Genomic DNA, 11,445 nt, shown 5'->3' with positions numbered 1-11,445 from the left:
TTCCCCATCAGCTGGGTTATTACAAGTGTCCAAGACTTCTCCATCAGCTGGGTTATTACAAGTGTCCAAGACTTCCCCATCAGCTGGGTTATTACAAGTGTCCAAGACTTCTCCATCAGCTGGGTTATTACAAGTGTCCAAGATTTCCCCATCAGCTGGGTTATTACAAGTGTCCAAGACTTCCCCATCAGCTGGGTTATTACAAGTGTCCAAGACTTCCCCATCAGCTGGGTTATTACAAGTGTCCAAGACTTCCCCATCAACTGGGTTATTACAAGTGTCCAAGACTTCCCCATCAGCTGGGTTATTACAAGTGTCCAAGACTTCTCCATCAGCTGGGTTATTACAAGTGTCCAAGACTTCCCCATCAGCTGGGTTATTACAAGTGTCCAAGACTTCCCCATCAGCTGGGTTATTACAAGTGTCCAAGACTTCCCCATCAGCTGGGTTATTACAAGTGTCCAAGACTTCCCCATCAGCTGGGTTATTACAAGTGTCCAAGACTTCCCCATCAACTGGGTTATTACAAGTGTCCAAGACTTCCCCATCAGCTGGGTTATTACAAGTGTCCAAGACTTCTCCATCAGCTGGGTTATTACAAGTGTCCAAGACTTCCCCATCAGCTGGGTTATTACAAGTGTCCAAGACTTCCCCATCAACTGGGTTATTACAAGTGTCCAAGACTTCCCCATCAGCTGGGTTATTACAAGTGTCCAAGACTTCCCCATCAGCTGGGTTATTACAAGTGTCCAAGACTTCCCCATCAGCTGGGTTATTACAAGTGTCCAAGACTTCCCCATCAGCTGGGTTATTACAAGTGTCCAAGACTTCCCCATCAGCTGGGTTATTACAAGTGTCCAAGACTTCCTGTCCAAGACTTCCCCATCAGCTGGGTTATTACAAGTGTCCAAGACTTCCCCATCAACTGGGTTATTACAAGTGTCCAAGACTTCTCCATCAGCTGGGTTATTACAAGTGTCCAAGAGAGGCTCCGAGGCAGTATATATACCAAGAATACACATACATGCTTCTGGCTTTCTCTTGTGCTACCAACACATGTATTTTATTCCAGGTAAACTATATTTTTAATACTGCACAATGAAATAGGTTTTTTCTTATCTATGTAAGACTGTGAATTCTGGATAAAGATGAGTTGTACAACATCAAGTAGATAAAATGAATCACTCTTCTTTCTTTGGTGACATTAAAAAATGTTTTATATAGACGACTTTATAGGTGTCATTTGAAGATTGAGACACTTATGCAGCATATGGGAATCTTTATTCAGGAAACGTTTCGCCACACAGTGGCTTCATCAGTCCAATACAAAGAGGAAGGCGTAAGGAGAGGAGGAGAATGAGGTAATCAGTCCCTCAACCTGGAGTCGATGTGTTCAGTCCATCAATCTACAAGATTGATGGACTGAACACATCGACTCCAGGTTGAGGGACTGATTACCTCATTCTCCTCCTCTCCTTACGCCTTCCTCTTTGTATTGGACTGATGAAGCCACTGTGTGGCGAAACGTTTCCTGAATAAAGATTCCCATATGCTGCATAAGTGTCTCAATCTTCAACATGTCGGTTTTTCAAACCATTCATCACACAGGTGTCATTTATCAAGTAGTCAGTTTTTTGAACCATTTATTCACAGGCCACTGTAATATACATGATACCCAATTTTATATTCCAATTTGCAAATTATAAATTGTCCTTAATTTATTAATGGAAGTATATAAAAAAAATATGGACTAATTGTTGAATTTTCCACTGACTGTATAACTGTTTTTATACAAAGATGAAAATTAAGAGGAAATAACAGACAAAAGAATGAAAACTTGGAATTACTAATACAAATATGAAATAAAGATCAATAAAGTTAAAAGTTTTGTGATGGTCAACACTTAATAGAATGATGTGATTGAACATATTTTTTACTACTCTAACAACCATGTATATTAATTCCATGCCACACTGAGGAAATGAGAGAGAGAGAGAGAGAGAGAGAGAGAGAGAGAGAGAGAGAGAGAGAGAGAGAGAGAGAGAGAGAGAGAGAGAGAGAGAGAGAGAGAGAGAGAGAGAGAGAGAGAGAGAGAATGTCATTGGACTAGAAGCCAAATATTGCTTGAGTACCACTTGTGGTAGCCTCAGCCATCATCATGGCCAGCCAGGCTACAATAATATTAACTTGTACTCTAGATTAGCATATAAACCCCTCCCCCCCCCTTCCCAAAGAACATAAAGACTGTACAAATATAACATGAGATCATGGTTTGAGGTGTGACTCTTCCTCCCATTATGAACTAAGGAATGTTGTGAATAAGTTAACAAATATGTAAACAGGTTGGTATATTATCTTCAAGTCTCTTGGATAGTTTTGAAACAATTAAGTTGGTTTCATAATGGGATGAATCAATCACAGTCCTTTCATAAGCAATAAAACCAAATATGAATTACTGAAAGCCATTAAATGAATTGTTACATTGCACTACCATAGTTTAAACTTAGTATATTTGGCATTCTAGGCTATTTCAGTAAACCAAATTTGATTTTTATCACAAAATACAAAAAATTCTGTAGACCAGAACCTTTTACAGTCTATTAATCTAACATCAGTAAAAAAGTTAAATAGATTATAACTCCACTTAGGTTCTAATGTGTGACCATTATGCATTAAGTATTTCTTCCCCATAATCAAACTCGTTAGGTTAGTGGTATTTTGTCAGGAAATACAAGGTAATTATTCCAGACATAAATTTTAATTCATATGGTGGCATTTAATGGAGATTTTTGGTCATTATTATGACCAACATCTACTACTTACCAGTCCACTTATACAAGACACTAAGGTCAGTGGTGTGCTGGGATTTGTATCTTTCCACATACGTACTTAAACAACCTATTACAGAATACACAAATATCCTACATGTAGAAGCTTATGACGATGTTTGAATCCAACTTGGACCATTTACAGGTCACACTAACACATGAAGGTGAAGGAGCCAGTATATATAGAGGGACAAGGACGAGGCAAAGGAAAAAAGGAGGCGAAGAAGTATTGGTGGTGTGTCTTGTAAATGGTCCAAGTTGGACTAAAACATCGTCGGAAGCTCTTCTCTCCTCTGTGCAGGTCATTTGTGTATTGTTCCAGTCACGGTATTGTGCCTTTTTGTTCTTTATTACAGAATATAAAAAAGGGTCCTCCCAGGGTATGGACTTTTACATACACTAGGGCTGCAGTATTCTGTAGAATTCCGTCAATGGCGGAGTACAATTCTCAATGGCTAAGTTATAAAAAAAAAAATCACATACCATAACTATTAAGATCACACAAGTGTAAAAATAAACTTTTGATGTTAATAAAAAAACTAGACCTTAAATTACAAATAAATATAAGATGACTAGCCTACTTTTGCTCACTGTGGTAAAAATTGCACATTTATATATATTACTATTGACATCAACTTAGAAAACTTCATGAAGTGCATTGCTGTAACAAATACTGTATCTGCAAATTAATGTACTAGCACTATTACCCAGAGAGCACTGAAAGACATGTATATAATGGTTAAAATAGTCAATGGCAACATAACATAAATTGTTTATGTGTTTACTGAATAAATCTGAGCACATCACAATGGTATCTTCCTTGTGACAGTTTATGAGTCATATAATTACCTCCCCATCCCACCTTATGTCAAGACTTAACGTTAATTTTGCCTGAGATCATAATGTTATTAATAATGTAAAAATCTGATTGCTAACATTATTTAAAACTGCACAAATTTGAATGCTATTATAAAAAATGATTTGCAGATTTTAATAAGTAATATACAGTTCAAGTTTGGTGTTACTTGTCAGTTGCAGGATTTAATGTCAAAATGGGAAATCAAGTGAATGAATTTTAACGACAAGATTTTATAATTTATGATACTGTCCCAGAACAAAATTAAAATTGTAAACTGGTGATAAATATTAATAATACAGCAGTTGGTGTAGTTTCCCATCTGCCATGTAAGACAGAGCATCAAGGGGTCTGACATGCAAATTTAACTTCAGCTTTCAAAATTTTTTCAAATCTAATTTAAGTGTCGAATTTTTTTTCAAATCTAATTTAAGAATACAAAAACTTTTCAAGTCTAATTTAAGGTTTCAAAGTCTGAGAAAGCCTTGGCTTTCAAAGTAACTGTAAAGATCGGGTCTGACAGGTGTTGGTCCAACCCTAGACCAGTCCAAGCAAAGCTAGTCTCATCAAGGTGTTATTTAAAAAAGTTAAGTCTTGGTTAGGTGGAACTTAAGGAAGACAAATATATAAACATGGTAAAAAAAAAAGCCTACTCTAAGCAATGAAAACAAAGAAACACACACACATATATATATTAAAATATCATCTATAAATATCTCCTGAAATATTTACGACTGGTGATTTCACTTAATACAATTTTTGTCTACAAAAATTGTCAATAAATTACCGTAAAAAAAAATTTCACAGATTACAACTTTTTAAGTTCAATTTCAAGGTGAAGTTCTAAATGCTCTCTATACTGTACATTCAATGTTGAGCTCTAGGCAACTTATTAATGTATTTATATTAAACTTGGCGTAAAGAATGTTTGCCTTTAGTTATGAGTTTTTTTTTACACATATGACAGTACATTATGTTCATAAATTTACAAAATGTGGCGACCACGCTTTTTTTTTATGCTGCAGCTACTCTTAAAAAAAAAAAGAGAGAGAGAGAGAGGGAGAGAGAGAGAGAGAGAGATGTTGACACTGTCCTTGAAGTGAGTCACAAATTTCATGGAGTCAGCCAGGAAGGCAATGTAGACATAATAAGTATTTTGCTCTATGTCCCAGGTGCTGTATGACTCTTATGGGTTTAGCACTTGTTTATGAATACAATGATTCAGTCTCCGGCAAATCTGCAAAAGTTCTCGACCATACTCATAGGAGCCTTTTGCAGCCTCGGAGATCCTTCAGAGTTGAAGGCTAAGTTTGAAAAGTCCCTCCTAAAACGCCCTTCCACGTGTCCCCTTGAGAGGTGGTACTTGGAGTCACTACTTGGAAGGTGTGGAGGGTGAGAGGGCCAGCTTCTTCCTCGGTGTGATGGGGTCACTCTCAACCTGATCCTCAGACTTGGAGCATGAGTGGAGTCGTTTCCTCTGTCGACCATAGTCTGTAAGAACAATACAAGTTAAAATTAAAGAGAAAAACCTGACAGAGCTGACAAAATGAAGAAGAGAAAATATAATAGAAGCAAGATGGTGTGTAGTGCTGTGGCTGTGAGGAGGTTCATCCCCACAACCACCATAGCAGATAACACGGGTTTCTAAAAAACAAAAAGGCACAATCTAATGACTGGAACAATACACAAACATCGATGTAAGCTTCTCTCTCCTATGTGCTGGGGCGTTTTATAATTCTCCTATGTGCTGGGGCATTTTATAATTCCTACAGGTTTACTGCTCTCTTTGATAATAATCCTATGTTCAGGTTGTGTAACAGAGGCTTTTACTGACCCACTTCACTACTTAGACAGGAAAACTGTCCCAATAAAAAGCTTAATCTACATTCATCTCTTTTCTTCAAACCAGATTAAAGTATATAGCTAAATATTGAAAGTTAATGTATATAAAGCTAAATAATAACAGACAGGACTACACATGAATCTGCTGTACTTATGAAAATTACATGTACTAACAATGACCTTTAAACTCTGACCCTTATACCTACCTTCCTCTCTCTCTCTTACTTCTCCCTCCCAAGACGAACACAACCTCGGGGGATAAAGGAGAGGGACCAGGTGCACAGATTGGGGGCAGGTGAGGGGTGAGAGGAGGGGGAAGGAAGGACTGAACTCCCCCCACAACAGTCACGACCCTCCCTTTCCCTTGTCACAAGCCTCCCCCTCCCTCTCTCTACCCTGAGGCCAACACTATCTACCCTCCTCCCACGCTACCCGAGACTGCTTCCTACACCCTCTCCCCCTCTTCTTCTCACACACCAACAACCCCCTCCCCTGCCATTCCTTCAACACCCATATTCCCAATCACCCAATACCCCTTCCTCAGTCCTCCAAAATTCCCCTATCCAACTCCTTCAACATTTTCCCCTCCTTCCATACCTCCAAACATCCTCCTTCCATTCCTGGTAAACCCACGGGACATCACGTTCAAATATCCCAAAGAGATGGTAGTGGTGACTGGTTGCTGTAGTAGTGGTGGTGGTTGTTGTGGTGGTGGTGGAGGTTGCTGTGGCGGTGGTGGAGGCTGCTGTGGTGGTGGTTGCTGTGGTGGTGGTAGGTAGTGTTCGTAGCAGACTCAGAAATATTAGCAGGAATCGAGTATAATAATAATGTTACCACTACAAGGCGAGTGAAATTGCAGAAGTGGAGAATTTACAGAGAACTTTACTGCACGTATGAGTTCCATCAAACACCTTAACTACTAGAGCGCAGGCGAGATACATCATAATCTACACCTGGAAGATTCTGGAGGGACTGGTCCCTAATATGCACACAGCAATCACTCCATACGAAAGCAAAAGACTTGGCAGGTGATGCAACATACCCCCAGTGAAAAATAGGAGCGCCACTGGTACACTAAGAGAAAACGCAATAAGTGTCCGGGGCCCAAGACTGTTCAACAGCCTCCCACCAGCAATAAGGGGCATTACGGGAAGACCCCTGGTTGCCTTCAAGAGGGAGCTGGACAGATACCTAAAGACGGTGCCGGATCAGTCGGGTTGTGGTTCGTACGTTGGATTGCGTGCGGCCAGCAGTAACAGCCTCGTTGATCAGGCCCTGATACCTGATGGACCGGGTCGCGGGGGCGTTGATTCCCGGAGTGCCCTCCAGGTAGACTTCAGGTAAGGTAGGTACTACTACTACTACAAATAATAATAATAATCAATAAAAAGTAGGGGCGCCATTGGTACACTAAGAGAAAACACCATAAGTGTCCGGGGCCCAAAACTGTTCAACAGCCTCCCATCAAGCATTAGGGGAATTGCCAATAAACCCCTGGCTGCCTTCAAGAGAGAGCTGGACAGATACCTAAAGTCAGTGCCGGATCAGCCGGGCTGTGGCTCGTACGTCGGACTGCGTGCGGCCAGCAGTAACAGCCTAGTTGATCAGGCCCTGATCCATCGGGAGGCCTGGTCGTGGACCGGGCCGCGGGGGCGTTGATCCCCGGAATAACCTCCAGGTAACCTCCAGGTATATATCTACAAGTACACGATACAACTTATACAGACCATAGTAGTAGACAATGAATAGAAGGATCAAGAGTAAAAATATATTACAAAGAAAAGTCACCTACTGGCCCATGCTAGGCAGGTCCAAGTCACCTACTGGCCCATGCTAGGCAGGTCCAAGTCACCTACTGGCCCATGTTAGGGAGGTCCAAGTCACCTACTGGCCCATGCTAGGCAGGTCCAAGTCACCTACTAGCTCATGCTAGGCAGGTCCAAGTCACCTATTGAGGAAGGGATGATAAGCAAAGATGACAAGAGTGAGAGATAAATAGCTGGCTAGCGAGATAAACAGGTAGTTAGCTAGCGAGATAAACAGGTAGTTAGCTAGCGAGATAAACAGGAAGTTAGCTAGCGAGATAAACAGGTAGTTAGCTAGCGAGATAAACAGGAAGTTAGCTAGCGAGATAAACAGGTAGTTAGCTAGCGAGATAAACAGGTAGTTAGCTAGCGAGATAAACAGGTAGTTAGCTAGCAAGATAAACAGGTAGTTGAAGCGAGATAAAACAGGAAGTTAGGCTGGCGAGATAAACAGGGTAGTTGGCTGGCGAGATAAACAGAAAGTTAGCTAGCGAGATAAACAGGTAGTTAGCTAGCGAGATAAACAGGTAGTTAGCTAGCGAGATAAACAGGTAGTTAGCTAGCGAGATAAACAGAAAGTTAGCTAGCGAGATAAACAGGAAATTAGCTAGCGAGATAAACAGAAAGTTAGCTAGCGAGATAAACAGGAAGTTAGCTAGCGAGATAAACAGAAAGTTAGCTAGCGAGATAAACAGAAAGTTAGCTAGCGAGATAAACAGGAAATTAGCTAGCGAGATAAACAGGTAGTTAGCTAGCGAGATAAACAGGTAGTTAGCTAGCGAGATAAACAGGTTAGAAGCTAGGCGAGATACAGGTAGTTAGCTAGCGAGATACACAGGTAGTTAGCTAGCGAGATAAACAGGTAGTTAGCTAGTGAGATAAACAGGTAGTTAGCTAGCGAGATAAACAGGTAGTTAGCTAGCGAGATAAACAGGTAGTTAGCTAGCGAGATAAACAGGAAGTTAGCTAGCGAGATAAACAGGAAGTTGGCTAGCGAGATAAACAGGTAGTTGCTAGCCCGAGATAAACAGGAAGTTAGCTAGCGAGATAAACAGGTAGTTAGCTAGCGAGATAAACAGGTAGTTAGCTAGCGAGATAAACAGGTAGTTAGCTAGCGAGATAAACAGGTAGTTAGCTAGCGAGATAAACAGGTAGTTAGCTAGCGAGATAAACAGGTAGTTAGCTAGCGAGATAAACAGGTAGTTAGCTAGCGAGATAAACAGGAAGTTAGCTAGTGAGAGATAAACAGGTAATTAGCTAGCGAGATATAAATAGGTAGTTAGCTAGCGAGAGATCACAATAACGTGACAGATAAGATAAGATAAGATAAGATTTCGTTCGGATTTTTAACCCCGGAGGGTTAGCCACCCAGGATAACCCAAGAAAGTCAGTGCGTCATCGAGGACTGTCTAACTTATTTCCATTGGGGTCCTTAATCTTGTCCCCCAGGATGCGACCCACACCAGTCGACTAACACCCAGGTACCTATTTGCTGCTAGGTGAACAGGACAACAGGTGTAAGGAAACGTGTCGAAATGTTTCCACCCGCCGGGAATCGAACCCGGGCCCTCCGTGTGTGAAGCGGGAGCTTTAGCCACCAGGTGTGTCTGTACGTCAAAGTTTAAACGGACGGTGGCCTGAGCCTTCACTCTTGGCCCTGAAAGGCCCAACGGGTTTAGGACTTTGTATATTCCTTCGTACAACATAAACTTGGCTTTCTCTGTTCAGTGTGATGACTTATTTATCTCTTTTCTATCATGACTCTCTCCAACAATTTTGTGGCTACACATGTTGGCTGTTTATATCATCTGAATGTGGCTTCCGTCTTATTCCTCTCTTAAACATACTCCTAACTTGTGTACAGGAGGGTCCCGCTTATACAGCAGGTTAGGTTCTGGACTATTGCTGTACAGGAGGGTTCCGCTTATACAGCAGGTTAGGTTCTGGACTGTTGCTGTACAGGATGGCCCCGCTTATACAGCAGGTTAGGTTCTGGACTACTGCTGTGTCCCGCTTATACAGCAGGTTAGGTTCTGGACTACTGCTGTACAGGATGGCCCCGCTTATACAGCAGGTTAGGTTCTGGACTACTGCTGTACAGGAGGGTCCCGCTTATACAGCAGGTTAGGTTCTGGACTACTGCTGTACAGGATGGCCCCGCTTATACAGCAGGTTAGGTTCTGGACTACTGCTGTACAGGAGGGCCCCGCTTATACAGCAGGTTAGGTTCTGGACTACTGCTGTACAGGAGGGTCCCGCTTATACAGCAGGTTAGGTTCTGGACTACTGCTGTACAGGAGGGCCCCGCTTATACAGCAGGTTAGGTTCTGGACTACTGCTGTACAGGAGGGTCCCGCTTATACAGCAGGTTAGGTTCTGGACTACTGCTGTACAGGAGGGTTCCGCTTATACAGCAGGTTAGGTTCTGGACTACTGAACAGGAGGGTCCCGCCTATCCAGCAGGGTAGGTTCTGGACTACTGTTGTACAGGGGAGCCCCGCTTATCCAGCAGGGTAGGTTCTGGACTACTGTTGTACAGGGGAGCCCCGCTTATCCAGCAGGGTAGGTTCTGGACTACTGTTGTACAGGGGAGCCCCGCTTATCCAGCAGGGTAGGTTCTGGACTACTGTTGTACAGGAGGGTCCCGCTTATACAGCAGGTTAGGTTCTGTACTATTGCTGTACAGGATGGCCCCGCTTATACAGCAGGTTAGGTTCTGGACTACTGCTGTACAGGAGGGTCCCACTTATACAGCAGGTTAGGTTCTGGGCTACTGCTGTACAGGAGGGTTCCGCTTATACAGCAGGTTAGGTTCTGGACTACTGCTGTACAGGATGGCCCCGCTTATACAGCAGGTTAGGTTCTGGACTACTGCTGTACAGGAGGGTCCCGCTTATACAGCAGGTTAGGTTCTGGACTATTGCTGTACAGGATGGCCCCGCTTATACAGCAGGTTAGGTTCTGGACTACTGCTGTACAGGAGGGTCCCGCTTATACAGCAGGTTAGGTTCTGGACTACTGCTGTACAGGAGGGTCCCGCTTATACAGCAGGTTAGGTTCTGGGCTACTGCTGTACAGGAGGGTTCCGGTTATACAGCAGGTTAGGTTCTGGACTACTGAACAGGACGGTCCCACTTATACAGCAAGTTAGGTTCTGGACTACTGCTGTACAGGAGGGTCCCGCTTATACAGCAGGTTAGGTTCTGGACTACTGAACAGGAGGGCCCCACTTATACAGCAGGTTAGGTTCTGGACTACTGTTGTACAGGAGGGCCCCGCTTATACAGCAGGTTAGGTTCTGGACTACTGCTGTACAGGAGGGCCCTGCTTATGCAGCAAGTTAGGTTCTGGACTACTGCTGTACAGGAGGGCCCCGCTTATACAGCAGGTTAGGTTCTGGACTACTGCTGTACAGGAGGGCCCCGCTTATACAGCAGGTTAGGTTCTGGATCCCTGGTGTACTACTTGAGATTCTAGTGTTGCGAAATCCAGTGAACTGGTGGGAAGAAATTACTAATATTCACCTGAGAGAAGAAGTACTTCCCTGGATGGTTGTTACTGTCCGTCACCTTCACGACAGGAAGGTTGGTAGTACTTCCCTGGATGGTTTGTTACTGTCTGTCACCTTCACGACAGGAAGGTTGGTAGTACTCCCCTGGATGGTTGTTACTGTCCGTCACCTTCACGACAGGAAGGTTGGTAGTACTTCCCTGGATGGTTGTTACTGTCCGTCACCTTCACGACAGGAAGGTTGGTAGTACTTCCCTGGATGGTTGTTACTGTCCGTCACCTTCACGACAGGAAGGTTGGTAGTACTTCCCTGGATGGTTGTTACTGTCCGTCACCTTCACGACAGGAAGGTTGGTAGTACTTCCCTGGATGGTTGTTACTGTCCGTCACCTTCACGACAGGAAGGTTGGTAGTACTTCCCTGGATGGTTGTTACTGTCCATCACCTTCACGACAGGAAGGTTGGTAGTACTTCCCTGGATGGTTGTTACTGTCCGTCACCTTCACGACAGGAAGGTTGGTAGTACTTCCCTGGATGGTTGTTACTGTCCATCACCTTCACGACAGGAAGGTTGGTAGTACTTCCCTGGATGGTTGTTACTGTC

General features: G+C 43.1%; 1 protein-coding gene across 1 annotated transcript in view; it reads right to left on the bottom strand.

Moving 5' to 3' along the window:
- Nucleotides 1-4,969: 4,969 nt before the first annotated feature.
- The window catches only part of LOC138854531 (uncharacterized), a 39,761-nt gene continuing 33,285 nt past the window's right edge, over nt 4,970-11,445 (bottom strand). The window contains exon 2 of the mRNA XM_070098314.1: nt 4,970-5,175. Within this exon, the coding sequence (XP_069954415.1) occupies nt 5,057-5,175 (119 nt within the window). The 3' untranslated portion in view covers nt 4,970-5,056. The remainder of the gene's footprint in view (nt 5,176-11,445) is intronic.

This window comes from Cherax quadricarinatus, chromosome 62, assembly GCF_038502225.1.
Source record: "Cherax quadricarinatus isolate ZL_2023a chromosome 62, ASM3850222v1, whole genome shotgun sequence".
Classification (NCBI taxonomy): Eukaryota; Metazoa; Arthropoda; class Malacostraca; order Decapoda; family Parastacidae; genus Cherax; species Cherax quadricarinatus.
The sequence above is the reverse complement of the archived record's forward strand: the minus strand, read 5'-3'. Positions and strand labels throughout refer to the sequence as shown.